This window comes from Centruroides vittatus, unplaced genomic scaffold (genome assembly GCF_030686945.1).
Source record: "Centruroides vittatus isolate TY-2023 unplaced genomic scaffold, ASM3068694v2 scaffold_324, whole genome shotgun sequence".
Classification (NCBI taxonomy): domain Eukaryota; kingdom Metazoa; phylum Arthropoda; class Arachnida; order Scorpiones; family Buthidae; genus Centruroides; species Centruroides vittatus.
This window is the reverse complement of record NW_027122701.1, coordinates 3,234,151-3,261,968: the sequence shown is the minus strand read 5'-3', so window position 1 is coordinate 3,261,968 and position 27,818 is coordinate 3,234,151. Positions and strand designations below refer to the sequence as shown.

The window sequence follows — 27,818 nt, the reverse complement described above, 5'->3', positions numbered from 1 at the left end:
TTTCTATTCATTTTGTTTTGTTCTAATTAAGTTTTTATGTTTTTTAAATAGGAATATGTATATACATATAAGACTTATATTATCTTCCAGAAAAGGAAAAGACTAGACAAACGAAATAAACTACGATGTGTTGCTCTGTAAACAAAGGTTTTATTTTTTTAGTTTTAAATTTACATTAGCAAAGTAACACTTTTAATATGTAATGGGCATGCTCACCTGTAAACAAAGAAACGACATTTAAAGTTTATTTTTTTCTAAATCGATTCCTTTGTCTTCACAATTTACAATGATATATCGAATGATGCCATATTTCTCTTCCACGCGTGCCATGTCGATGACAGCGCGATGCGCGGCAAAACCCAAATTGAAAGAGAGGTTTCTCTCTTTACATCTCCCCCGGGGAAGGAAATTTTTTTGTATAATTTTCGCTAATCATCTCTATCGTATTTCATTTCACTGTCTTCTAATACAGGAACTGGCATAAGTTTTGTAATATGGTACAGGTTTGAGTCAGTTTTTTTGTGTCCAGTATCTACCTTGTATATTGTATTTGAAATCTTATCAATAATCTCATACGGCCCCACTTTCAATTCATCTAGCTTTTTCCTGTTTAACTTGCTACCATTTTCCACATACACCATGTCTCCTATATTAAATTCCCAATATTTTAGCTTTCTGTCAAATAATGTTTTGTTGTAATTGTGTGATTTTATTGTATTCTTTAATGCTGTCTTTCTATCTTTATTCCAGTCACTATGTGATATATCTTGTTTTATTTCATTTGGTAAAATCGTAACATCTGTACCATATAAAAGGTATCTTGGTGAAAAACCTGTAACAGAATGATTTGTTTCATTGTATTTATTTACACATTTTTGTGCTATTGTTGTCCATGCTTTCTTCTTTCCTCTTTCATTTATTTTACATCTAATTTTGTTTACTAATGTTTGATTTAGCCCTTCATTCAGACCATTTGAAAATAGTGCCTTTACTGCCGTGAATACAATAGGTATCTGCTTGTCTTGTAAGAATTTCTTGAATTCTTTCGAATTAATTCCTGGGTATTGGTCGGTAAGAATCATACCAATATTCTCTGTTTTTGTTATCTCCTGGACTAATTTTATAAAATCATTTGCACTCTGTGTTTTTGATGTTTTAATAAATGCATATCTGGTAAAGTGATCTACCAGCAAATGTAGGTATCTTCTTGTTGATCTTGAACCTCCAAAGCCTCCAATTGTGTCAATGGACATTATTTCAAAAGGCTTTGTAGCTGGGCCTAGATGAGACATAAATTCATATTTGTTGTGTCCTCTTGATTTGTTTTTTATACAGATTTCACAGCTTTTACAAACCTTTTTGATATTCTTTGTTAGATTTTTGGCTGTATAGAATGGAGTAATTGTCTTCTGCATTTGTCTAATTCCAATATGGCACAAGTTTTCATGTAAATTTTTCAATAGTTTGATGCTGAATTCTTCCGTAAGTATTATTTTTTCTTTTTTTCCAACCTTCTTAAAGTATAATTGTTGTTTTTCAATCAGTTTGCTTTTTTTCTCTGTATTTCTATATTTTTATTTTGATCTGATACAATATCTTCTAGTTTAAGTAAGTTTACAACTTTTAACTGTTCATCTGTATTTGTATTTGATTCTAATACTGGATTTCTACTAAGGCAATCTGCTTCCAAATTTTGCTTTCCAGGTGCATATTTTATTGTAAAATCATATTGTGATAGGTAGTATGTCAAATCACCTAATTCTTCATCAGTTCTAGATTTTAAATTCATGTTCTCAAGTGGTTTGTGGTCTGAATAAACCGTGAATTATTTGCCAATTAACCAGTATTGCCAGTATCTCACTGCTTCTGCAATAGCTAGACATTCTAAGTATATTGCTTTCTTTTTCTTTTGGGCTCCATTTAGTTTTTTTGAAAAGTAAGCCACTGGTTTTTCTTTTCCATCGGGTTGTATCTGTTTTAAAATGGCCCCAACACCTTCTAAAGAAGCATCAGTATAAATATTGATTGGTAAATCTTGATCGAAAATCTCCAGAACTGGTTGAGAGCATAGTAGTTGTTTTACCCTTTCAAATGTCTGTTGGCATTCCTCTGACCAAATGAATCTTTGATTTTTTCTAAGTAGATTGTGCAATGGCTCTAGAATTATTGCACTTTTTGGTATGTACTTGTGATAAAAATTAATTTTTCCTAAAAATTGTTTTACATTTTTCTGAGTTTTCGGTACAGGGAAATCTTTTATTGAAATTAAGTTGTCCTTCACTGGTTTTACTGAATTATTTTGAATTATATGTCCCAGGTATTTCACTGAGTCTGATGCAAATGTACATTTTGTAAATTTTAATCTGAAACCTTCTTTTCTAATTGCTTCCAGTAATAGCGATAAATGTTGTATATGCTGAGTAAAAGTTTTAGAAAATATAAGTATATCATCTATATAATTAACTGCAAAATCAGTTAGTTTATACTTTCTCAATATATTACCTAAAATTCTCTGAAAAATTGCTGGCGAGGTCTTTAATCCAAAGGGGAGGCATGTCCACTGATAGTGTCCTTCCTGTGTTACAAATCCCACCTTTTTCCTGTCTGCAACTCGTAAAGGAATAGACCAAAATGCAGAGTTAATATTGAGAGTTGAAAAAAATTTACAATTCCTTGTCTTTATCAACAGATCATCTATTAATGGAAATGGTTGAGCTTGGGGTACTACTATTTTATTCAAATCCCTGAAATCTATACATAGCCTTGACCTTTTGTTTTCTTCTTTTTTAAATGCTAAAGTAACAGGTGCAGCAAACGGGCTGTAGGATTCTTCTATCAGTTTATTATCTAATAATTTTCCCATTTGTTCTTCTGTTTCTTTTTTATCTTCAATTGTACATCTGTAAGGTCTCTTACTACAATATTTGTCTATTGTTAGGTCTATCCTTGCTTCATATCCATTAACCTTGCCAACATCATATTTGTCCTTTGCAAAAACTGATTTATATTTTTCTATTAATTTATTTATTTCTGTTTTTTCACCTTCCTTCAAATGATTTATTTTCATTTGAAAATTTTCTACTATCACATGTTCATTAAAATTTATTTTGTGTTCTTTTGATGTGCTTTTATCTGGTTCATTATTTAATTCTGTATTTATTTCTTTATTTGTACAAGTTTCTTCCCTTTTCAGATTTAGTTTCTGAGTTATTTTTAAGTTCTCATCTTGGATTAGTTGGAATGTTTTTATCAAATCTAATCCTATCAAAAAATCATAATCGAAATTTTGTTCATCAATTATATATACATCTATCCATTTTTCCAATTCAAAGATTTTTATTTTTAAATTCGTCAAACCATTTGTCTTTCTAACACCATTAATTGTTACTAGGTTTGCTTCATTCAAATTACTTCCTCCTCCTTTTAGTTTCAGTAATTTAGAATTAATCAGAGACACATTGGAACCTGAATCATACACTCCATATACTTCTAATTTATCACTCAATAGTAGTTTGACCTTTATTAACCCTTTCCCGGCCAGGGTATCGATCTATCGTTACCCTATTCGTTTAGCATAACGGCCAGGGTACCGATTGATCGTTACCCTGTTAACAATCGATTTTTATAAAATTTATCGACAACAGATGTCAGCACTTGACGGCATCGTCTTGTTTATCGTTCATTCTACATATTTTTGTCCAGGTGGTGTTTTGTCGACTTAAAAAATTTTAATTATCGGTTATTTTTTCTTAATTTTTCATTTTCTGATAATTTTTTATTTTATTTTTAGCATATTCATGCAATAATATTGCTATAATAAGTTGATTTATGCTATAATAAGTTTATTCAGCTATAATATGTTAATATATCGTAAATATTTAAGTTATGACCTTCAGTTCTGATATTTTATATATTTTTTTTAATTTTTAATTTTTAATTTTTTTTTAAATTTAAAATATTAGCAAATGTTACATCTATTGCTATTGGTAATCGTATGTTTATTACAAAAATATATAGTCTTGTTTGATATGAAATGAATAAAGTATATTAGTTAATTATGTTAGATGAAAGCAGAATAAAGTTCAGATTTCAAACAAATGTTTGATATAATGTGCGATAATTTCACAACGAATAAACGTACGTGCATAAATGTAATATCAAACTGTACAGAACAATATTCTACGTCATTCTGGCTCAGTGACAATAAGAATAAAGTAACCAGACAATGTTAATTTTGACAAAAAGTAACAAATTTTCAAGTTTGAATGTCAATTATCATATATTATTTTTTTTTTTCTCATAAATTTTTCAAACAAACTTTATTGAAAAATGTCGTATTTAAAACTAACTATATTGATAAATATATGTGATTTTTTTCATATAAATCAAATAATAATTTAATTTTTGGTGAATTTTTAAAATAATATTGCCTGATTTACCTATTTTGACCTTGGCCGTTTTACAAAATAAGGGGGCGTGGCAGACGGCAGGGAAAGGGTTAATGGCGTTACTATTCGTTTTTTTTTTTTTTTTTTATCAGTCTCATTTAACTCAGTTTCTATTCTTGTATTGTTCACATGTCTAATATTTTTTTTTTCTTTCTCATCCTCTTTTATCTTGAACCAGCATGTATCTTCTGGGTGATAACGAATACCTTTATTTAATTTTTCACAAATTTTACATGGGGAATGTTCTTCATTTCTATTATTTGTTTTGATATTTCCATATTTCTTCTTTGGTGCACAACTTTTTTTTTTCATCATGTGTTCATACTTGCTCACCTCATTAAACAAGCTGACTGTATCTTCTATTGCTTCTCTGTCAATCTTATTTAGTATGAATTCTGGTAAACCGGCTGCAATAAGATCCACCATTGTACCTGTATTGATTGATCTTCTCATCTCCAATAAAAGGTGTTCTTTTCTTATTGCATAATCCAACAATGTGAACCTTCTTTATATTTAAATAACAATGCATTGGTGACGGGGCTCCATCCCTTGCTTGCAAATGACTCACAGAATTTTTCTTTCCATGTTGACCATTCTGCATTAATTGTTAATTTTACAATCATGGAACTGTACCAGTCTGCACAACTCTTATCCATAAACAGCCTCAGCATTTCAATTTTCTTCTCATCTGTTTTCACATCGAAGCGGATGCATTCCTTTTCAAAATTATTAATCCACTGGTTTGCATTCATATGTTTGCTTGTAAATTTTTCAAGTACGAACCGTTCTGCGACATTTTTTAAGTTCTGCGGTCTATTTTCCTGTGTACTTTCCATAAATTTCTCGAACAGTGTTTCTAATGTATGGGTTTCTTCTTTCTGTACTGTATTAAGCTCTTCTTGATTTAATTCTTCTAAAAATTGACCGTCAAACTGCACATTTCCATCCTCATCTAAGTAAGTATTCTTAAGTTCCCCAGTCAATGTAATCCAGACCCTTCTTACTTGGTATCTTTTTACTAAACTTTTCTTCACTTTAGCAAAGGCATGTGTTTTTATTATGCCTGTATGACAATCTGCAGAACGTAGCTCTTCTGGTATTGCATACACTTTATTGTCACTTGTGGTTATTGAAGTTATACCATAAAAGTTTGATTTTCCATCACTTCCTGGTAACAATGTGAATTCGAAGCGAAGTTTTTCCATTTTTCAGTTAGATTTTGTAACAAAAATGTTGTTTTATAAGACTTATATTATCTTCCAGAAAAGGAAAAGACTAGACAAACGAAATAAACTATGATGTGTTGCTCTGTAAACAAAGGTTTTATTTTTTTAGTTTTAAATTTACATTAGCAAAGTAACACTTTTAATATGTAATGGGCATGCTCACCTGTAAACAAAGAAACGACATTTAAAGTTTATTTTTTTCTAAATCGATTCCTTTGTCTTCACAATTTACAATGATATATCGAATGACGCCATATTTCTCTTCCACACGTGCCATGTCGATGACAGTGCGACGCACGGCAAAACCCAAATTGAAAGAGAGGTTTCTCTCTTTACATACAATAAAAAATTTTTAAGAAAAATGTTTTTATTTTTACATGATCTCAGGGGGATAGATCCTGACATATTTTTCAGATCCCTTTTGTACTTAGGCATGTGCCACCTACAAAGTTTTTTGCATGCAAAGAAAGTTACTTTTGTGTTGTTTTTCTAGAAAAGTCCAATTTGGCAAGTATTTTGAGATGTAGCTTTAAATATAGCTGCATCACTACCATCTGTCAGGAATGATGGAGTTACCAGACCCTGAAGTTACAGATTTCTGTACAACACAGCTAACTCTTCAACAATTTTCATCATGACGGACTGTCAAGGGATCTTGGATCCACTTATCAACTTGTACAAGGTATATGAGTTGATCATATGCAGATCTAGAATGTTATAGAAGAAATGCACCTTGTCATCACACTGTACTGTGAGACATTTGATCTATAGCATCTATACCTGACATTTGAAGTTATTGTAGAAGTTGACTGCCACTGGTATTTTCTGTTTTGCTTTCTCATTAATTGTTTCACTTGAATGCATACTGCTAAGAATAAGCATATTCTTTTTGGTGTTGTCTTGGTAAAATGTTAGAGTAATGTCCTCCACCTTGTAAATAACACTGGAATGAAGGGGATCTTCTGGCGGTTTTACAAAGGATGAGACTTTCCTTCAAGCCTTATTCAAAATTCCAACAGTGCTTGCATTTCTCTTTTTCAGTTTTTTTCCAGCCTGAGTGATGTAAAGAAATTATCTGTTGTAACATTTCATCCCTTGTTTAGGAACAGTTCCATGAGGTGAAAGGTAATGGGATTGTCTAAACTTTTATCTATATGTATCGTTTTCTCTTTTCACTTTTATCTGCAGATCTTGTTTCATCAATTCTTAGACTCAGAACTGCACTCTGGATCTGAGTCTTCATCTTTAAATTGAGTCAGAGATATATCTTGCAGAGCTTTCAGAATTTTATCTGCAGTAAGATCAGGCAAAGGATACATAATGTTTCTTCACAATCTATAAAATAGCAAACAACACAACTGAAACACATGCAACATTGAAAGGCCAGGAAACTTCTATAAAAAAACTGCAAGTTTGAGTCTGGCAGCCGTGCATCTCTCAGAACTAGTGATACAGTAAACATATTTTTTAGTTATCATACATACTATACTCTTTTAGGTTATAAGTGGTAGATTAGTAAATTTTTATTATTAAAAGTACATGAAAATATGTTGTAAAACAGAAGATTGTCAATTAATGCCATCAGGCATTAATGGTAAAATCAGTGTTATCTTAACTTTATCCTGGAAAACAATGATTTCTAGTCAAAAATAACTTTCCCTAAAATGATTAAAAATCAAAATCTCAGAATGATATTACCAAAAAAAATTGAAAATATGTCATCTGAAAATCAAAAGCAGTCAATTGACCATCTCCAGGCATTCTAGTGTTAAAATAAATAATTTGTATGGATGAAACTTGTATCAGAAGCCATTTTATTGGTTAAAATTAAAATTAGAAATTGCAACAGTGAATCTTTTTTGTTATATAAATTTTATACTTAGAAACTTGAAATTGCATATAAAAGTTTAGCAATTTTTATATGCAATTTTAAGTCTTCAGAATGTCTTGCTTATTATATTAGTTATAAATATATTTTTTATTAAGTTTTTAGCTGTTCATCATATATATTTTCCCCCCATAAATGAAAATGTTACAGTTGTTTAATTAAACTGTATTTATAAAGTAAATTTAAATAGATATATTTAATTTTGTAATTATTCACATTTTAGTAAATCAAATTTACTAGACATAAAAAAGTATACAAATAATTTAACACTAAATTCACTGGTAGTGTTACATATATAAATACTATATCCACAAACCCAAATATATAAACAATTAGTATTATGTTATGTACTACCTAAAATTGTCATTATCAGTTACCTCATTACTACCCCTCTGTGCTTTTTTCTCAACCTCTGGCACACTTTGTAGACAACTGTGTCGGTTACAAAATTTACTTATGATGTTGCTGTAACCATGCTGCTTAGCGATGTTCTTAATGTAGGATAATTCCTTGTGTAGAGAATGGGCAGTTGAAGAATGGGTGTAGGCTCTTTGTATTAATGCCCTAAATGCAGCTACTTTATACAGGAATGGATCGCAGGAATCCACTGGAATGTACATTGGTATGGCTGTAGGCTTCCTGTAGACGTGCGTCTGCACTATGTTATCTTTAATTTCTATGCCTATATCCAAGAAATGGATTCTTTCTTTACTATATTGTTTCAGTTCTACCATCAGGCCATAAGGATTATTGTTCACTGCTTCCTTAAACTGCCCTAGATCTTGTTCTGTTTTCCAAAGGATGATGATATCGTCGATATATCTTCTGTACAATAGTATGTTCGGGAGAAAGGAGGGAAGGGTCTTGCTTTCCAAAGTCCTGATCACCATTTCGCATAAATCTCCGGACAACAGACTTCCCATGGGTACACCCCTTTCTTGTGCGTATATGGTGCCTCCGAATTGGAATATGGAACTATAACAAGCTAAATGTGCCAGTTCGAATATGTTCTGGTGGAGTGTGGTATCTTCAACTTTTGAAAAAAGGAAGTCCCTGAGGGCACAGAAACATGGTTGAATTTTAATTGATGAGTATAAGGATCTAAATTCCCACACCGTGGCATAACATGGTGCATTTATCTCTCTGAGTTTTTGTACTAGCTCCTGCGGGTTTGAAACTTTGAAACGGTAATCTTTTAGGTGGTCTGATAGCATACTGTGTACCCACTTTTTGAGTAGAATGGTAGGAGCCCTTCCTTTGTCCACTATAGGTCTGAGCTGTTGTCCCTGCTTATGCATTTTGGCAAAAGCGAACAGCTTAGGTATGTCAGGAGCATCCATAATTATATTCTTCATCCCCAGTTTCTTGGCAGGTTCCGTATTGGCGAATCTTTTAACTCTTGCTTGCATTTTATCCACCCATCCCGTCTCAACCTCAGAGCATTGAGTTATGGAGAGGTATTCATTAACCTTCTCTTGTAGGTTTCCCGCTTCATTAACATCATAACTTTAGCTTTATCGGCCTTGGTCAGAACTATACCATTAGATTTTAACCATTTGGAAGCACGGTTTAATTTACATCTCAACTGTGAAACTTCGTTATCTTCTTTCGCTTTACTGATTTTAAATGTTGACAACCATCTATAGTACTTTTTCTGGTTATGGGAAAGGCCTGTCGGTAGGTTTTCTAAGTCTGGGATAAAGGAGTTGACTGCTTCTTTAGGGGAAGGAGGGGACAGGACTGGAAAGCAAGACCCTTCCCTCCTTTCTCCTGAACATACTATTGTACAGAAGATATATTGATGATATCATCATCCTTTGGAAAACAAAACAAGATCTAGGGCAGTTTAAGGAAGCAGTGAACAATAATCCTTATGGTCTGATGGTAGAACTGAAACAATATAGTAAAGAAAGAATCCATTTCTTGGATATAGGCATAGAAATTAAAGATAACATAGTGCAGACGCACGTCTACAGGAAGCCTACAGCCATACCAACATACATTCCAGTGGATTCCTGCGATCCATTCCCGTATAAAGTAGCTGCATTTAGGGCATTAATACATAGAGCCTGTACTCATTCTTCAACCGCCCATTCTCTACACAAGGAATTATCTTACATTAAGAACATTGCTAAGCAGCATGGTTACAGCAACATCATAAGTAAATTTTGTAACTGACACAGTCATCTACAAGGTGCACCAGAGGTTGAGGAAAAAGCACAGATGGGTAGTAGTGAGGAAACCATTGAAAAAATCCTGATAATATATAACCTGCAGCTAAAAGGAGTATACAACGCACTGGCAAAGAGAAAAGGAATAGCGATAGCATACAGAAGAAACCCTTCCATATACGATCTATTAAGGAACAGGAAAGACAGCTTCGACCCGAACAGATTCCCGGGAGTATACAGTATTCCTTTGAGAGGGATGGGATAGGAATTTAATTTACATTGGTTCCACCAAACGGCCAATAGCCATTAGAATAAAAGAACACAAGTCCGACATCACGCATAATAAATATACAACAGCTTTGTCCACATATGCCATGAACCTGGATGTAGTATCGATTTTTGAAGAAATGCAAGTTATCTGGACAACCCAACATTAGGAGCATTTAAGGACATTGGAAGCGATAAAAATTTTTAAGGCCAATCGCCAATCCAGATGCATTAATTTTAAAGAAGAAATGAATCTCTCTACCGCATGGCAGTGCTTATTGGAAGATGAATCGTGACTTAATTAATAGTATAATCATAACTAGGGGATAATTTTATTATGACGTGCACTCGACGCGTCCCCATTGGTCGAATATTAATCAAAGCGGCTTGTGAATTCCTTCCATTTTAAAAATTTTTTGGAAGCAAGGCACGTTCTAAATTTTTAAAAAACCTTTGAATTCAGTTCCAACGGAAAGAACTAATTAAGCCTGATGAAGATCCCAGGAGGGAAATCGAAAATGTTTGCTTTTTTGGAAGTTTTCACACTGGTGATTGGTTTTGGGTGTGAGTATTGTTTTTAAACAAACCGGTATGATGAGAGAATACATTAGACATTAGTTATATTATAAAATCTTTATCTTTTCAGTATAGCCTTTAATTTTGGAAATAGCCAGAAATTACAGTGAGCTAATACAGGTGAATAGGCAGGATGATCTAATTGGGTAATCACCTTTTTGACTAGATAATGTGTCTCAGGGATTGTGTTTTGATTTGACGCATTGATGTGATGAATGATCCACTGGCCAGGTCGCAGTATGGGTCTTTTTTTTTTTTTTGTTTTTTTTTAACAGAATCTTTTCATCTCTGCAGCACTTTTAAATAGCATTGTTGGTTGACTGTTTGCCCCTGTTCAATAAATTCTTGGTGGACTATTCCCTTGTGATCAAAGAAACACACCAGCATGGTCATAAACTGTGAGCGTGTCACATGCGTGCCTTTTTAGGTGTGGTGAACTCTGGGATTTCCATAGCATTCTGTGATGTTTAATTTCTAGGTCTTAATGTAATGTTTCAGTAGTGCATTTGTTGATTTTCACACAAAATTTAATATTGGTACATTGTCCTAATTTTGGTCCCCCATTTTAATGCCAACTAGTATATGCAGATAACTATTACCTTTCCAAGAGCTAATTAACAACTAGCTCTATCACTTGAAATTTATGCATGTATTAGTCACGAATGTCACAAACACAAGTGCACATGTCATTTCAATATAATTACGTCACATGCAACATTACACAACCATTCTGGGAATTAAATTGTATATAACAAAAATGGAGGTTATTGATAACAAAAGCCCACTTTTTGATATAGCTATCATTTATTTCTCTGTAAAGTTGTTTGTTTAAAATTTAAAACTTTTTAAATCATGTTAAGGTGAATCATAAGTTTAGAACATGTAAGCAGATGGTTTACTGTATTTAAATTGATATTAAATAGTTCAAAGTTAAATTTCACACAAATGTTATATTATGTAATGATATTGTACTTATGAAAAATATAGTTATAAATGCTAAATAGTTGTTATAACTGTAAGATTTAATACATTTTTATAAAACATTATATTTTAGGGTTGTCATGTTCTGCAAGGCCAAGAATCTGAGAAAGGACGTAAGGTGACTTTTCTGGATCATGAAGGTATATATAAATTTATGAATATAGAATTAAGATGTAAGATTTACAAGAATTTATCACTAGATGATCTATTTTTTGGTAATGTAATAAAATATATACCACTATATGTGATTGATAATATTTCATAGCATTTAATACATAATCTAAAAATTATGTATGATACAGTTTAATACAGTAATTAGATTAGAATTTTTATTAATCTTTTCTAATTGAATTAAATTTGGGATACAAAAAATTATCAGTTTTCATTCAGATGTGTAAGAAAATGTTAATCTTCTTAAAGTGATCATATAGACTATACTATGCTTTAAAAGCAAATGCTTACTGATTTTAGTAATTTGGATTGGAAGATCTCAAATTTAACTTTTCATCTTTTCTATACTATGTATGCTATTTTGTTAAAATATAATTGATTTAGTCCATATCAAAATTTTATGTAAAAGGATTGTATAAAATTTGTATGTTAAAACCCCAATTGCTTTTAACTATGCTAGAAGATAACATATTGATGGAGTTTACATTTTTTATATTTATTTGCTAGATATTTTTTCTTATAGTCATTTGTACTAACAGATAAAATGCAGTCCTTGTAATGTTTTGTAATCCATCTAAATAATAATTGAAATTTATTAAAAAATTTTATAATTAACAATTAAAATTTTTATATAGGTGAAAAATTAGATGGTGAAGGTAAATTGGGACGCCAGTTAGTGCCTGGACTATTGTTAATGCCTGATACTACAGGTTTAACAACTGATCAGAGTGGCGTGCAGGGATTCACATCTGTGGCTGGAACAGGATCAAATCGAGCCCCAGGTGGTCCTATTCAAATAATTTTTATTAGGGATGAATTGACTATATCAGTTCTTAAATTTGAATAGTAACTGGTAATATTGTATTATTTGCCAATATTATCAATTTTTTAATTAAATATAAAAAAATTAAATATTTCGTAGAAAATCAATGATAATTTATATTACTATGTTATGTTGTTATAAAATTTATGAACATAATATGAAATAATTAAAATACTTTAATTTTGGAATTAGAATAGAGTCCAAAAAATCAAATATTGCTGGATTTTTCTAGTTTGTTTTTTTTAATAAACAAATTTAGAATATAGTGAAGGTAGTGGTATTATTATCTTGTAAATACCATTATCTGGCTTATTGTGGCAGATGGCAGAGCCTGATAAAGAAAAATATTGGATTGAAGATAAGGCATTTCTTGTACAGTTGAGTTTGTCAGTGCATTCTCTATGTGGTTTATTTTTAGTTGTAGTTTTTACAGTACATGTGATAATGTTTTAATACAAAATTTTCACAAAAAGTAGGAGTGTAACTTTTGTCAAAAAGTGCACTTATACAGTTCATCTCCAGTAATACTCTAACTATTCATGTTTTATAATGAGTAATGTTTTAGGATATGATATTGACACTATTTGATAAAATGAAAAAAGAAAAAATGATTGAGAAGTTTTATGTCTTATTCTTTTGACACCAGATTTGGTTGAAGTGAAGGCAGAAGAATATCATTGCTTTATAATACAGTGGCACTTCATACTTCAAATGCTTGAGTTAGAACACTAAATTCAATAAAAATTCGCTTTGGAATTTGAACAATGCTTCAAAGTTCAAACTATGCACACAATTAAAAAAAAAACTAAAAATTTAAAATAAGCTTCTACACCAAGAATATAATCTCAAATTAGCAATAATGTGTTAAATTTCACAACTGTTATAATTAAGTTGACAGTGTGCAATCAGTAAATTCAATTTTAATTTTATTTTACAGTATTTACATATTCTATTTATTATTTTTGTGTTTCAATTTATTAATAGGACATGTAATTGTATTATTGACAAGACTATGTCTTGTTTATAAAATCGTACTGCCGTTTTTGTTACCAGCTTAGAGGTATGAAGGAGTACATGTCGAGTTGATATTTGGCACAGAGTATTAGGTGCCCAAATCATTTGCGCATAAAAAAAATCCAGACTTTTAGGTAGTCAGGGGACCAAGAACAGATTCAAAATAAAATACAAAATGGCAACCGTCTTCTACAAACAGGCAAAACAGGAACCTCACCTCACCAAAGTCAGGTGGGGAGAGTACCACCCACAGTCATTCTAAGAAGTGAACTCTGACCTTAGGACTGAACACTTAGTATCTTCTATGTTAAATAAAATTTCTAATTTAATTTTGTAAATTTGGGAGTGCTTGAAATATGACGTTAAAACGGTTTTATGTCATTACAAGTGGGTTTATTTTAACATTATCTAGTATAGTAAAATTGTGTGGGACGGATGAAAATTTGACATGTAGGGCAGGGGGCGCCATCGCGCGACCGTCGCCCTTTGACCTCACTTTGCTCCTAAACTCTAAGGAGAGAGATCTTTTTACTTCATTTAGTTAACCTTTCGATTCGACAGCTGTGCCGATCTTGGATTTATATTAATATTATATCTCGACACTATTGTAAATATCATGTAGCAGATACAAATTAAGTAAATTATCAGTTTCTCAGTTAATTTTTACTGGCAGAACAAAAGACGCAGAACACGTGGTCCAGGTTAATGTGGACATCACGGACAAAGTAGGACGTGCCATGTACAGATTTTAGCCATGTCACTAAAGACATTATATTAGGGTTGTCGTTACATCTAATGACGTTATAATTGGGTTAAACTGTATATTGTTTGTGCAAAATAAAAAATTTTGGACGATACAATAGCCACGATTATTTTTTTCAAAAACGAGAAATCTTTGTTACACATCGACAAAAATTCAACCCTGGCTGTCACACAACGAAAGAAATTTAGACATTGGATAGGGTATACCTGGATAGGTTAATTTCACTGAAAATGCATTGTGGATGACCTCATGATCGTGGCTGGTGAAGTTTGAACGATTGCACTCAAAACCAGTGATACCAAAGAAGATTGGAGAATGAGAACGAGACCCACTTGAACGTCAAAGTGATTCCTCTTAGTAATGAGTCTCCAAGACACAGTCTTGTCCCAAATACTTTGCCATTTTACTTGTTTTTACCTTAAATTATGTGTATTTGCTGTTTTAAGTTTATTGAAATGGGTATTGTTTAGGGTCTGATAATGGATTAATTCATTGTTTCTAATGGGAAAAATTTTCTTGAACTTTGAACAATTCAAAGTTTGAATGGTCTCCTGGAATGATTTAAATTTGAAGTACAAGGACCAGTGTTTGCTGAAGTTGAATTATCTCTAAAAATTGATTTTTCTGCTGAATGACAGCAGAGCATTACAAGTTTTGGCAACTGAATATTTGGTTTAGAATATCAACAAATGGACATATGTCTTGTTCTCTGTAATCAGCAGTGATGGATTTATGACTCTGTTTATGAAAAGCTTTTCAGAGGGATTTAAAAGTCAGTTTGGAGTTTAAACAGATATAGTCATAGCTTACATCCTTCTATATACAATGCATATCATTTATTTATTTATTATTATATTGATTGATGTTAGTATTATTTATTTATTTTGGTTACTAATTTTATGTTATTATTTCATTTATTTATTTCATTTTACATTTTGTGTTCTTTATTTTAAATTTATATTTTTAAATTATTTGTGTTTGAATGGTATATTACGAAATGTTCCATTTAAAAAAAGTTTAAATACGATAACACCTGATGATGACCTGTAAAAATTAGATTGAAAATGTTTGTGAAGTTTTAAATACAGGGTGTCCAAAGTCCATGGGCAATTTAAAAAATGTATTACTTTATTAGTATTTGTGATAGAGAAATTATGTAGAATGTATTGGAAATAAAAAAAAAATCTATATTTTTTATTGTTTTATTGTATTTTACCAAGTTTCCATATGTCCATCATTATTAATAATACAAAGGGTAATTACGATTTTGTAGTTATCTAAAAACATTTGCCAATTGATTTACAGTAATGCCTGAATCACATTAGTTATTTTAGCTTTCAAGTCTTCTAATGATCAAGGTTTGGTTACATACACTATTGTTTTTACATGTCCCCATTAAAAAAATATCCAATTGAGTCAAGTCTGGTGAATGTGGAGGCCAGGAAAATGGTTCACCTTGTCCAATCCATTACTGAATAATTTTACTTAAAACTAGGTGCATTAAGCTTTCTAATAGTTATTACAGATTTTTTCTATCAAAAATACTAATAAAGTTATAAATTTTTAAAATTGCACATAGACTTTATGGACACCTTGTATATTCCTCAGCAAGCGTAAGGTGATCAAAAACTTTGTTAATTATTTTTCATTTGTTGAGTCTTGTTATGATTGATAAATATGGCAGCACTAGCCAATGCTTATAAGAATTATAGGAAACTGTCTTTTAAGATTGTAAAGGATATATTAAAATATTTGAAATTATATTGAAAAGAACTTGGAGTCATTCTAAATGTGGAAAGAAGCATATGTTAAAAGTACAGAGATTATTTTGATTGAATTCAATAAAAATTTAATACTGATTCTGGTTGATTTTTTTTTTTTTTATTTCTTTCTCAATTTATAACAGGTCATGTATAATTCAATTTCATTCATACTATTTACATAATCTGATTGATACCATGTTTATATATTGTATAATTAATAATGAAATATAATCAATTATTTTCATCATTTAGGATTAAATCGAGCCCCAGGTGGTCCTATTCAAAAACAAGAAGTAGTGAATAAAATAATAATGCAAACGACATCAACGATTGCAAAAGAATTGTTGGATACTGGCAAGTTCATTTAATTATTTGGAAACTAGTCTTAAAATATTTTTTTTTGCCTACATATGACAGCTTTATATTCTGTAAATCAATACAGAAATTGTTTTTATTTAATGTATGAGGGTTATTCAGATACAACTTGAAATTTTAATTATTATAACTATAATAATTCACAAAAATTATTTGAATTATTTCAAAGTACTATTAACTGATATTCTTCCAGTAACTTAGAAGTAACTTTCATTTTTGACTCTTTCACGTTTTGTATCATTGACAAATATGCTGATTTTGTAAAAATTTGATTGTTCTCACCTTTTTCTTCTATTAACTCATTTAATTGGTTGTTGAAGCAATTATTCATATCAATGATTCCTCCATGATTGTTACTTTTGTCAAAGAAGAAAGATTAACTACTGGTCACATAAATTTAAAATCTGGTACTAAATGCAATATGCATACACAATTAAGATGTAAGTTCTGATTGGCTAGCGTATGTCAGATGATTACTCCTCAACGTATTATCGCTTTGCCCGACTAGATGGTAGCAGTATTCATAATGACTGGTCAATTTGATAAATTATTGAAATTTATTACAATGTCTGATTTTGTTTGTCATTATTCATAATGTTCATATTAATCACTTTGCTCATAACATATATACTCATTTGTTTGTGATAATTTATTAGACCTTCAAGTGGAAGGGTGTCCTGGTCTAAACCAAGAAAAATATACTGTTATTATATTGTTGAAATTTTATTATTTTATTTAATAAATTAATACTTATATTTTAATATCTCTATAAAAGTTTATAGTGTTGATTAAAATGTTTATGCATGACGATGATGATGGCAATAATAGTATAACAGTGTTTTGCATGTATATATTTGATGTTTCTTAGTGTCAGAGTTCTGCTTTAACAAATCTGCAGAATTTAACACTGTTTCATTTTTAAATGTATAACATTTGAAATGTGCTTCATTCAGTTTGTTCCAAACTGAATTAAGCACAACTTAGATCTTAGAATATGATTTCATAAAGTATTTCAATCAGAGATTTAGAAGTTCATTTGGAAATTGGAGCAATACTAAACTTGGAAGAGAAATATGAAGAATTTGTTATTCAAACTTGATTTATTTATGAATTAGTGGATTTGAATCTACCCCATGAATAAGGAATGTTTGTAGAGTGTACTTTAGCAGTAAAGAGTTTACAGGCTTTACTCAGAGTTTACAGAGTATAATTGCAGAGTAGTCAGCAAACTTCTAACATACCATTTATCAGCCCAGAACTAAATCGTATAATTGCAGAGTAGTCAGCAAACTTCTAACATACCATTTATCAGCCCAGAACTAAATCTAAAGAAACAGTGTTATATAAACAACCAAATGTGAGGGTTGGTCAGATGCCAGGCCTGGACTTCAGAAACTGGCAGAAATAACAAAAACAGATTAATTTGAAACAATGCCTTATTGCAACAAAAATCAAAAAACGATTGACTCTGCTCCGCATCAAGAGTAACAAGAATTTATTGAAAATGTTATGAATGAGCAATATACAAATGGATTAATGGAAAAAAAAAACAGAAAATTATGTTAGTGATAATAAACCACATATAAGTTATAAAAATCAGAACTATAATTAGTCCAAATCAAAAACAAAAGATGATTGGACTCTATTCCTTACAAACTTAGTTAACTTTGGAGAAGCAGAAGTTCAATTTAAACTTAGAAAGTTGCAGTGGGTAGAATCTGAAGCCACATGTTAGGTCATGTCTAGGTTATGAGTTACTTAATTGATTTTTCAAGTAGAAAACATTGAGGGAATAAAGTGTTCCAGATGCAATAATGTTGAGCTTTCTGATTTTCCTTCAGGAACTGCTTGTTTGTTTAGTGTATATAATTGTGATATAAGCATTTATTTACTTGTTTTTATACAATTAATTTTTATAAATTTAGGGAAAAAACTGGAGATTTCTTTGAACAAAAAGATCTACGAAGATAATGAAGAATTTTTTTTATAATAGTTGAAGGGATTTAGATGATAATTTGCATTTAATGTTATGTAAATTTTCCAAAATTAATTTATAATTAGGTCTGAAAGTAGATGAGCAATTATTTGTGACATCATCATAATGCCAGGCTGCAATTTTTATATGCTCTGAATTTTAGTAGTGTCTTGCCTGTGTACATCATACTTTTCCTATTAACAATAGTCATGCCAGTCATTTACCTAACTCCATTCTACAGAAAAATTTTGAATTCAAATAATATGACTTTCAGTCCAAACTGGAAGTTCATGTAGAGTTAATCAAGACCTCCTGTCCCTAAGCTTTCCATATCTGGTCTTGATTTTCATCTATTTAATTCCATTCTTAAGATTAAGGAAGGAGAGACAGATGGATGCCAGTGGGAATTTATAGATCTGCAATTTTCAAATTGCAATAGCCCAAAAAGAATGTTTTGGAATGTTTTACACAGAAATTCAAACCTACAGTTATTTTATAATTGAGCGTAGACTGTCAGTTATGTCATGCAGATACTAACGTCAATATTCTGGGGTATTATTACTCTATAAAAATAAAATTTATTATAACATTTTATTGTAACAACTTTAAGAACCTTTTTATTAAATAGTAAAAATTCTGTTGAAAAATAAAAATTGTGAAATTTATAATGTTTTTTTAATTACAGGAGTTTCTCCAACTGCTGAAGCGATACGTAAATCTGGACATAAACCTTTGACTCCTCAAGCTCCTGTACGTCCCAAACAGCAATTAATGTATTTAGCAGATGTATTGGGTTTTCAAGTACATTTTACAGATTTTCCAAAGGTAATATTAATTTTTTTTAAAATTTTGTATAGTACAATCATTCTTCAATTTGAACAGTTTTGTTATTCAGCCATTATCAGCCATGTATACTAAAAGTTTGGAGTGCATAGCAAAATTTGCTACTGCTTGATGATTTTTTTTAATTGTAAAAGAAAGAAACTTCAAATAACAATATATAGTTTTTGCTGAGACAAATATTAAAGAATGTTTGGGTATAAAAAATTAAGTAAATGTTTTCTTCATACATGTTTTATGTTGCCATTACACACTATTGGGGTACTTTCCAATTCAGGGGGTTGCCTTTATTGCAGTTATATATTAACCCTTTCCCGGCCAGGGTACTGATCTATCGTTACCCTGTTAACAATCGATTTTTATAAAATTTATCAACAACAGATGTCAGCACTTGACGGCATCGTCTTGTTTATCATCTGTTTCACATATTTTTGTCCAGGTGGTGTTTTGTTGACTTAAAAAATTTTAATTATCGGTTTTTTTTCTTAATTTTTCATTTTCTGATGATTTTTTATTTCATTTTTTGCATATTCATGCAATAATATTACTATAATAAGTTCATTAATGCTATAATAAGTTTATTCAGCTATAATATGTTAATGCATTATAAATATTCAAGTTATGACCTTCAGTTCTGATATTTTATATATTTTTTTAATTTTTAATTTTTTTTTAAATCTAAAATATCAGCAAATGTTACATCTATTGCTACTTGTAATCATATGTTTATTACAAAAATATATAATCTTGTTTGATATGAAATGAATAAAGTATATTAGTTCATTATATTAGTTGAAAGCAGAATAAAGTTCAGATTTCAAACAAATGTTTGATGTAATGTGCAATAATTTCGAAATACGAAATTATTGCACATATTATTGCACAATAATTGACGAATACGAAAAAGGCAACACGTCATAGCGCACGCGTATAGTCAAATTATATTCGAATAGTTTGAAAGTTCCTCGAGAAATTAATTCAAAAAATTGGAATCCTGCTCTAATTTATTCTTTTGTTCGAATAACCTGAGGCAGTCCTCGGAGAGGACGAAAACGTTTGTTTGGATGATCAAGAAGTACCGGATATTAAGGTTAAACGAAGTGAGTGTGTATTAAGTTAACCGGTATTTAAGTCAAGTAGATGTGGCAATAATTTCACAATGAATAAACGTACATGCATAAATGTTATATCAAATTGTACAGAACAATATTCTACGTCTTTCTGGCTCAGTGACAATAAGAATGAAGTAACCAGACAATGTTAATTTTGACAAAAAGTAACAAATTTTCAAGTTTGAATGTCAGTTATCATTTTTTTTTTTTTCTCTCATAAATTTTTCAAACAAACTTTATTGAAAAATGTCATATTTAAAACTAACTATATTGATAAATATATGTGATTTTTTCATATGAATAAAATAATAATTTAATTTTTGGTGAATTTTTAAAATAATATTGCCTGATTCACCTATTTTGCCCTTGGCCGTTTTACAAAATAAGGGGGCGTGGCAAACGGCAGGCTAAGGGTTAAACTATGCTGGCATTAATATTTGAGTTCTCCTAAATGTAACTTAAAAATAATAGTATAAAACTGGGTTCTAAGTGTTTAATATTGAGTGTAACAATAATCCATTCCAGTATGTTAAAACTGGTCTCGTTTACTTCAACATTTATATTTGTTAAGAATAATGCAACAATAACAAAATAACAAAGTTTCTTATACTAACTTTGTAATGTTTTATATTTATGTTTCATGATACTTACTAGTTCAATTTTCATATAAACATTACAAACTATGCACATGTAATTTACATTTGTACAATTTGATATTTTAACTAATTTAATTTAATTATGAGTTGTCATTATAATTAACACAGTGTTCTTGTTCTTTATAATAAAGACTGTCAAATTCTGTAAGTTGTGAAAAACAAAAACCATTTCATCTTGAATATAATCATTTCTATATTCCTTGTCCACTAATGGTGCAAATGTCTGTCCATTACTAAATATCTCAATTTTTTCAATATCCACTACTGAAACATTTTCAACCTTACAAAATAAATTAAATTAAAATGTATTCTATGAGACTGACACAATTAAAATCCTTAGAGTGAGTGAAGGAAGATTTTGTCTAACAGACAATATAACTTTTAAGCCATAAGGCTTTCAAATAGGGGTCCAGTTTCAAAAAAATCGAAAAATTTTCCTTAAAGTGTCCACTACCGGTGCATTTACCTTATAGGCTATAAAATGAAGAGAGTTACAAAGTGAAAAAAATTTTAATTTAGAGTAAAAATTAAATATCATTAAAGACTTAGTCAATGATGTGAATATTGTAATGTTGAACAAGAAATAAACCATAAATGAATGTAAAGTTTGACAAATTAGGCAAAATGTTGAGAAAATTAAATGTTCAGTTAGTTGTTCCACATCATTTACTGCAGATGTTTTTCAGACCAGTGAGGATTGATTTGAAAATTTTATAAATATCAAAATCTTCACAATCTTAAAATTAGAGAAAAACAGTCAGTATTGATACAATAGCTGCTTATTTGTATTCAAAAATTGTAACTAGAATATTATTGTAATTGAATGGTATCTATCAAATCAAATGTCATACCAAGTTAAACATTCATTTCAAAAGAGAAAACTGCTCCAGGTTTCATAACTTCTAAAGATTAATACTTTTGCAATTTTACATATGAGAAGGTACTCCTCATATGTAAGGTTCTCCTTATATGTAGATTTTCTTATTCTAGATATTTTCAGAAAATGAAGCCATATTCTTGGATCTTGGAAAACCAGAAATTATTTATAAAACATTTTGTGAGGATTTGACACAACTGTAAGGTAGTGCTGCTGACAAACAGATCTGCCTGCAGAGACATTTGCTTTTCCCACAACTTGGTCAGGATGATGCAAGAGTTGTTTGCACATATGTGAGTAGTGGTTGCTGGACACAGAGAACCACACGGAAACCAGTTTCCAATATTGAGACAAATACATGCTTACAGGGGCAATACTATTTCTGTCTTGTTGAAAAGATGTTATGCAATGCGGGAAGGAGTCTTCTCCATCGATTCACACCTGGAGAAAGTTCGTGTCTGGAGGACTTACTATTTGACTCCCAATCTCTCTGTGTCCTTGGGATTTTGGGTTTTTATACCATCTTCACCCGAACTCCTGTGTTTTGGTTGGTCTGAAATGGTGGTCTCCTGTAACTCTATTGGTCCCTGATCTGTTGCTAAAGATATGATTCACGCCACGGGGTTGTTGAACACTTCCGCCTGGACCACTCCCCTCCAAGGTCAGGTCATGCTCTTTTCCTGAGTGACTGTCCCGTAAATTTTGGCCAATGTGTTTTTCTCCTATCTCAGAGAAGATGCAGCTGGGTTCATAAGGACCCAGTTGCCACCCCTTCTGAAGGAGCATTCTCATTTTCTGCTTTGAACTCTGTGTAAGATGACTGCCAAAATTTCCCCAGCTGCCAATCTCTTGCTCTCCTTCACAATCTACAATCAGGGATGTGTCAGTTAGATCTTGGAATGTGACAATCAAATCATATCACACCCCATTTCTTTGTGGTCCCAGTTCTGTTTATGAAAATTAGTCACTGGTTTATTGACTCTGGTTTGACAGCTAGTTTCCTATTTGAAGGGTGAGGTCCTGGCCTCAAAAGGCTAAAACATTCTATTTAGTTGTTTATAATTCTGTTAATTATAATTCATGTGGGGGTTAGATGACTAGAATTCCTAAACTGTTAAGAAAATAAATGAGGGGTTACAGAGGAGATGAGGGAGACGACAGTTAGTGACGACGCAAAGAGGACTAGAGACATTATGTATGCCAGAACATTATTGTTCTATCCATAATTTGAAGATAGTTACGACGCTGGAAGATTATTGTTATTTCTATTTCTATTACTCTCACTATTCCTACATGTAGTGCAGTAGTTTTCAAATGGTATGCTGTTAAAGAATTTAAATATGCTATACTATGAATTAAAACAATAAATTTTTAAATTTATAAAAGAAATGTTTTTTAATGCATTTGAACTATATATTTCAGAAGTTTATTGCAATGAAGTATAAAAAAAGGGCTATTAGAATGAAAATTTATGCTCTTTACATTTCAACACAAGAGAATTTCCATTAACTGTTCCTTGGTCACATGATCGATTTTCCTGTAACATCATCCTACTTTTCATCTTAATTTGTTATAATTTCTGAGCATTTTTCATCAGTTAAAATAACCATAATTTGATGTTGATAACCCATGGAATATCTGTGTTTGAAAAATAATATGAAAGGGGTACAGATTATGCAATAAGGCAGGATTTAAAATATGAATATAGCTAATTTTAATCATAAATTAAAACAAAATAAAATTAACAGTTCAAACAAATATCAATCCCTTCTCAGCCTCATTTTTTCAGGGTGGCCCATTCAAAAAGTGTCAATTTTTTATCATTGATATTTGATATATAATTAATTTTGATGAAAAATTTGCTCCTACATATTTTTTTCTTTTTTAGTATTGAAAATTAATTTAAATCAGTAATTACTTTGTCTAACAGTAATTCTGATTACAGTAACAGTTAATCTAAACAATAACTCTAATTTGTCTAAAATAGTCAATATCCATCAAAAATTTATAAAATTATAACTTCTCTACAAACTAATTTGTTTGAAAGAAAAACTGTCAGAAACAAATTAGAGAGAGAATTTCAGATTCCAAAACAAAATTCAATTATCCCACCAGAAATGGCTAAATAATTTTTGTAACATAATGCCATTTATTGGAGAAATAGTGAAATAAACATGTAACAATAGTGAATGTATCAGAGACATTAAAATAAAAATTTCTAGAATTTTTACTTTTTTTTTTTTTTTTGGCATGTTAAAGCCAAAATAAAAGTGATCACTGTGCATGAATGTATTTGGACAGTGACTGAGAAGGGGTTAAAATCATTTACTAGTAACAAAATTCTAAAAAGAATTGATGTGTTACAAAATTAAAATACAAATGCTTTCTTACATAATTTGAATTGGAATGAAATTGGTAAGTCTCATTTTCTAATGGATTGTTATTAATAAAACCTTTTGTCAACTAATCATGTTTATTTGAAACTATACTCTTTCTAGTTTACTATAACATTTGTTATCATTCAGATTTGTTTTACAATGATTCACTAAACTTTAGTCTAAATCAGGGGTCACCAAACTTTTTCACAACGGGCCAGATAACTGAGAAAATGACGAGTGTGGGGCGCATAACCATTTTGTTCAATACAGCACACTGAGTACACAAAAAGTAAAAGATAACCAACATATTTATTTACCAATACACAAATGTGAGGCTGAAGTAAGCTTGTAATGGCATTTGTTAGAAACTTCATTGCAGATATTTACACAAAAAGTGCTCTGATATCCAAAGTCGCCAAATTTTTTATTTCACTGATTTTCCTAAAAATTATATTATCATCAGATGCAAAAATCAGATTGAATCACTTGTGGCATTTATACTTACACTTATTTTAATTTTTTATACATAGTAAGTTTATAAACAGACTATGATATTTCCATAGAAATAACTATATTTTACGTCATTTGTGGCATACTGAGGTGGCAGGCTGGATGAACTGACCTTGTGGGCTGGATCTGGCCTGGGGGCTGTAATTTGGTAATCCTTGGTCTAAATGAAAGTGTCAGGCTATATGTACAGTACAGACTGGATTATATTACAAGACTTTTTTCTACGTGTTTGTTATTTGGGTGAAATTTTTTTTATAAATAGTAAAAAAGTAACAGTAAAATAAAAGTTATTAGCAACTCATTGCTAATGAGTTGCATAACTTTCCCAGCTGTTGTGAGATTGTATTGTCACAATAAATAATTGTTTGTTTATATGATCACAATGCTGGGCTGCAATGCTCTTCACCTCTAATTAGTAGTTGCTTGCCTCTGTACATTGTACAGTCCCGACCAAAATGATTGACTATCAGTCGATCGATTGCGCAGCTGTGGAAATTGATCACTTGTTACACCAGGACGTTCTATCTCTTAGCAAAGGCGTTTCAGGTGGACTGATCCGATTTGAGCCGTAATAGGGGTGAGGAAATCGAGCCGGAGGGACTTAAGCGTGCAGTCAAGCGCTCTGCAGGTTGACAAGACTAATCGCTCATCGCTTGCCTAAAACTGCGTGTGTAGCATAGGCCTTTTTTCTTTTAAAATTGTAAATTTGCCGCCACTGATCGTCAGAAATATGATTTTATCCGTTATCTTTATACTTTTCTTTCTGTATAATGTTTTATTTACGTTTATTTTCCTGTAATTTGAGACGATACAGCTTTAAAATAAACAGATCAGGTCTCAATTGCCAATAGATTATCTCAACTTTCACCGATTGTCGTCGGTTCCTTTGTAATCGGAGAGTAATAGGACCCTGTGTCAATTTTCACTGTTAAGTGTTAATTGTTTTTGCGGTAATCTGAGTAGAGGGGAGAAGTTACTTAATAAACCGCCAAGTGTTTTATTACTGTTTAAACAACTGCTCCCCAGTTGTTATTTTTAGTAATTGGAGAGGGGTAGATCGTGTTTCAAGGTCAGTGAAAGTTTATTACTTTCGCAACAGGGTGTCATCTGAGCTGCCACCCACTCCCCACTTAAATGACAACAACGTGCTAAGTGTTTTATTATTATATAAACAAAAACTCCTCTCCCTGTCAGAAGTGGGTCAAATGTCAAGGTTACTATTTAATAGTATTGAACAGAATGTTGTCCTTGATATTTAACTATCATTTTGTCAGAACTCTTTATTTTGAATACTTTTCTTATAATTTATTTCCGTTTCGGTTATAAAATTGTTTTTATCTCTTCTTTGTCTATTATATATATATAATGACAAATATATTATAAGAAAATTATAAGAAAAGTATTCAAAATAAAGAGTTCTGACAAAATGATAGTTAAATATCAAGGACAACATTCTGTTCAATACTATTAAATAGTAACCTTGACATTTGACCCACTTCTGACAGGGAGAGGAGTTTTTGTTTATATAATAATAAAACACTTAGCACGTTGTTGTCATTTAAGTGGGGAGTGGGTGGCAGCTCAGATGACACCCTGTTGCGAAAGTAATAAACTTTCACTGACCTTGAAACACGATCTACCCCTCTCCAATTACTAAAAATAACAACTGGGGAGCAGTTGTTTAAACAGTAATAAAACACTTGGCGGTTTATTAAGTAACTTCTCCCCTCTACTCAGATTACCGCAAAAACAATTAACACTTAACAGTGAAAATTGACACAGGGTCCTATTACTCTCCGATTACAAAGGAACCGACGACAATCGGTGAAAGTTGAGATAATCTATTGGCAATTGAGACCTGATCTGTTTATTTTAAAGCTGTATCGTCTCAAATTACAGGAAAATAAACGTAAATAAAACATTATACAGAAAGAAAAGTATAAAGATAACGGATAAAATCATATTTCTGACGATCAGTGGCGGCAAATTTACAATTTTAAAAGAAAAACGGCCTATGCTACACACGCAGTTTTAGGCAAGCGATGAGCGATTAGTCTTGTCAACCTGCAGAGCGCTTGACTGCACGCTTAAGTCCCTCCGGCTCGATTTCCTCACCCCTATTACGGCTCAAATCGGATCAGTCCACCTGAAACGCCTTTGCTAAGAGATAGAACGTCCTGGTGTAACAAGTGATCAATTTCCACAGCTGCGCAATCGATCGACTGATAGTCAATCATTTTGGTCGGGACTGTACTTTCCTTTTAACAATAAAGTTGTGCTGGTTATCTATCTAACACCTTTTAGGGGAAATTTTTGAATTAAAATAACCTGACTTCCAGTTTGCGTCAGAAGTTTGTATATAGTTAATTGGGGCCTACTGCTCCTAAGGTTTCCATATCTGGTCTCAGATTTCATATATCTAACTTGGATTTCATATACCTAACTCTTCATATATTTTCGAGATTAAGGAAAGACAGGTGACAGTGGGAATTTATAGGTCTACAATTTTTTCAAATTGCAGCTCAAAAACATTTTATATTATTAATTATTATAAAATGGCAAAAGGGTTCATTTTGATGGTAGTAATGAATTTTATAAAAAAAAAAAAGCTGTAAATGCTAATAACAAGTAAAATCTTCTTAAGTCCAACCTATTATGAGATATGACACAAACCCCTCTATCTTCCCACCCCTTGATTTTAAACCACCAAAATTTAATAGCATCAATGCCCCTTATACACAAGCTACCATGCCAAATTTTATTTCTTAGTCTTTACTCATTCTGTGATATTAGATAAAATAGATGTCAACACACATATACACACTAGAGAATTTTTTTGTTGACTTTTTTGGGTTAGGGATTCTCAAAACATCGAGATTTGCAAAAATCCCAGAAGATTAAATCTGACATGATTCCAATATTTTCCCTTATTATGTATACAGCTGAGAAAGTAAAAATGTTTTAAAATGTGTAGTTGTCACTAAATTGGAATCACAACTATACA

General features: G+C 31.1%; 1 protein-coding gene across 3 annotated transcripts in view; it reads left to right on the top strand.

Annotated features, from left to right (window-relative positions):
* LOC136988191 (double-stranded RNA-binding protein Staufen homolog 2-like) overlaps positions 1–27,818 on the top strand; it is a 110,643-nt gene that overhangs the window by 66,841 nt on the left and 15,984 nt on the right. For all 3 annotated transcript variants that reach the window (XM_067286025.1, XM_067286023.1, XM_067286024.1), the window contains 4 exons: positions 11,631–11,697; positions 12,364–12,510; positions 16,362–16,445; positions 19,127–19,266. In XM_067286025.1, coding sequence (XP_067142126.1) covers positions 11,631–11,697; positions 12,364–12,510; positions 16,362–16,445; positions 19,127–19,266 — 438 coding nt within the window. The remainder of the gene's footprint in view (positions 1–11,630; positions 11,698–12,363; positions 12,511–16,361; positions 16,446–19,126; positions 19,267–27,818) is intronic.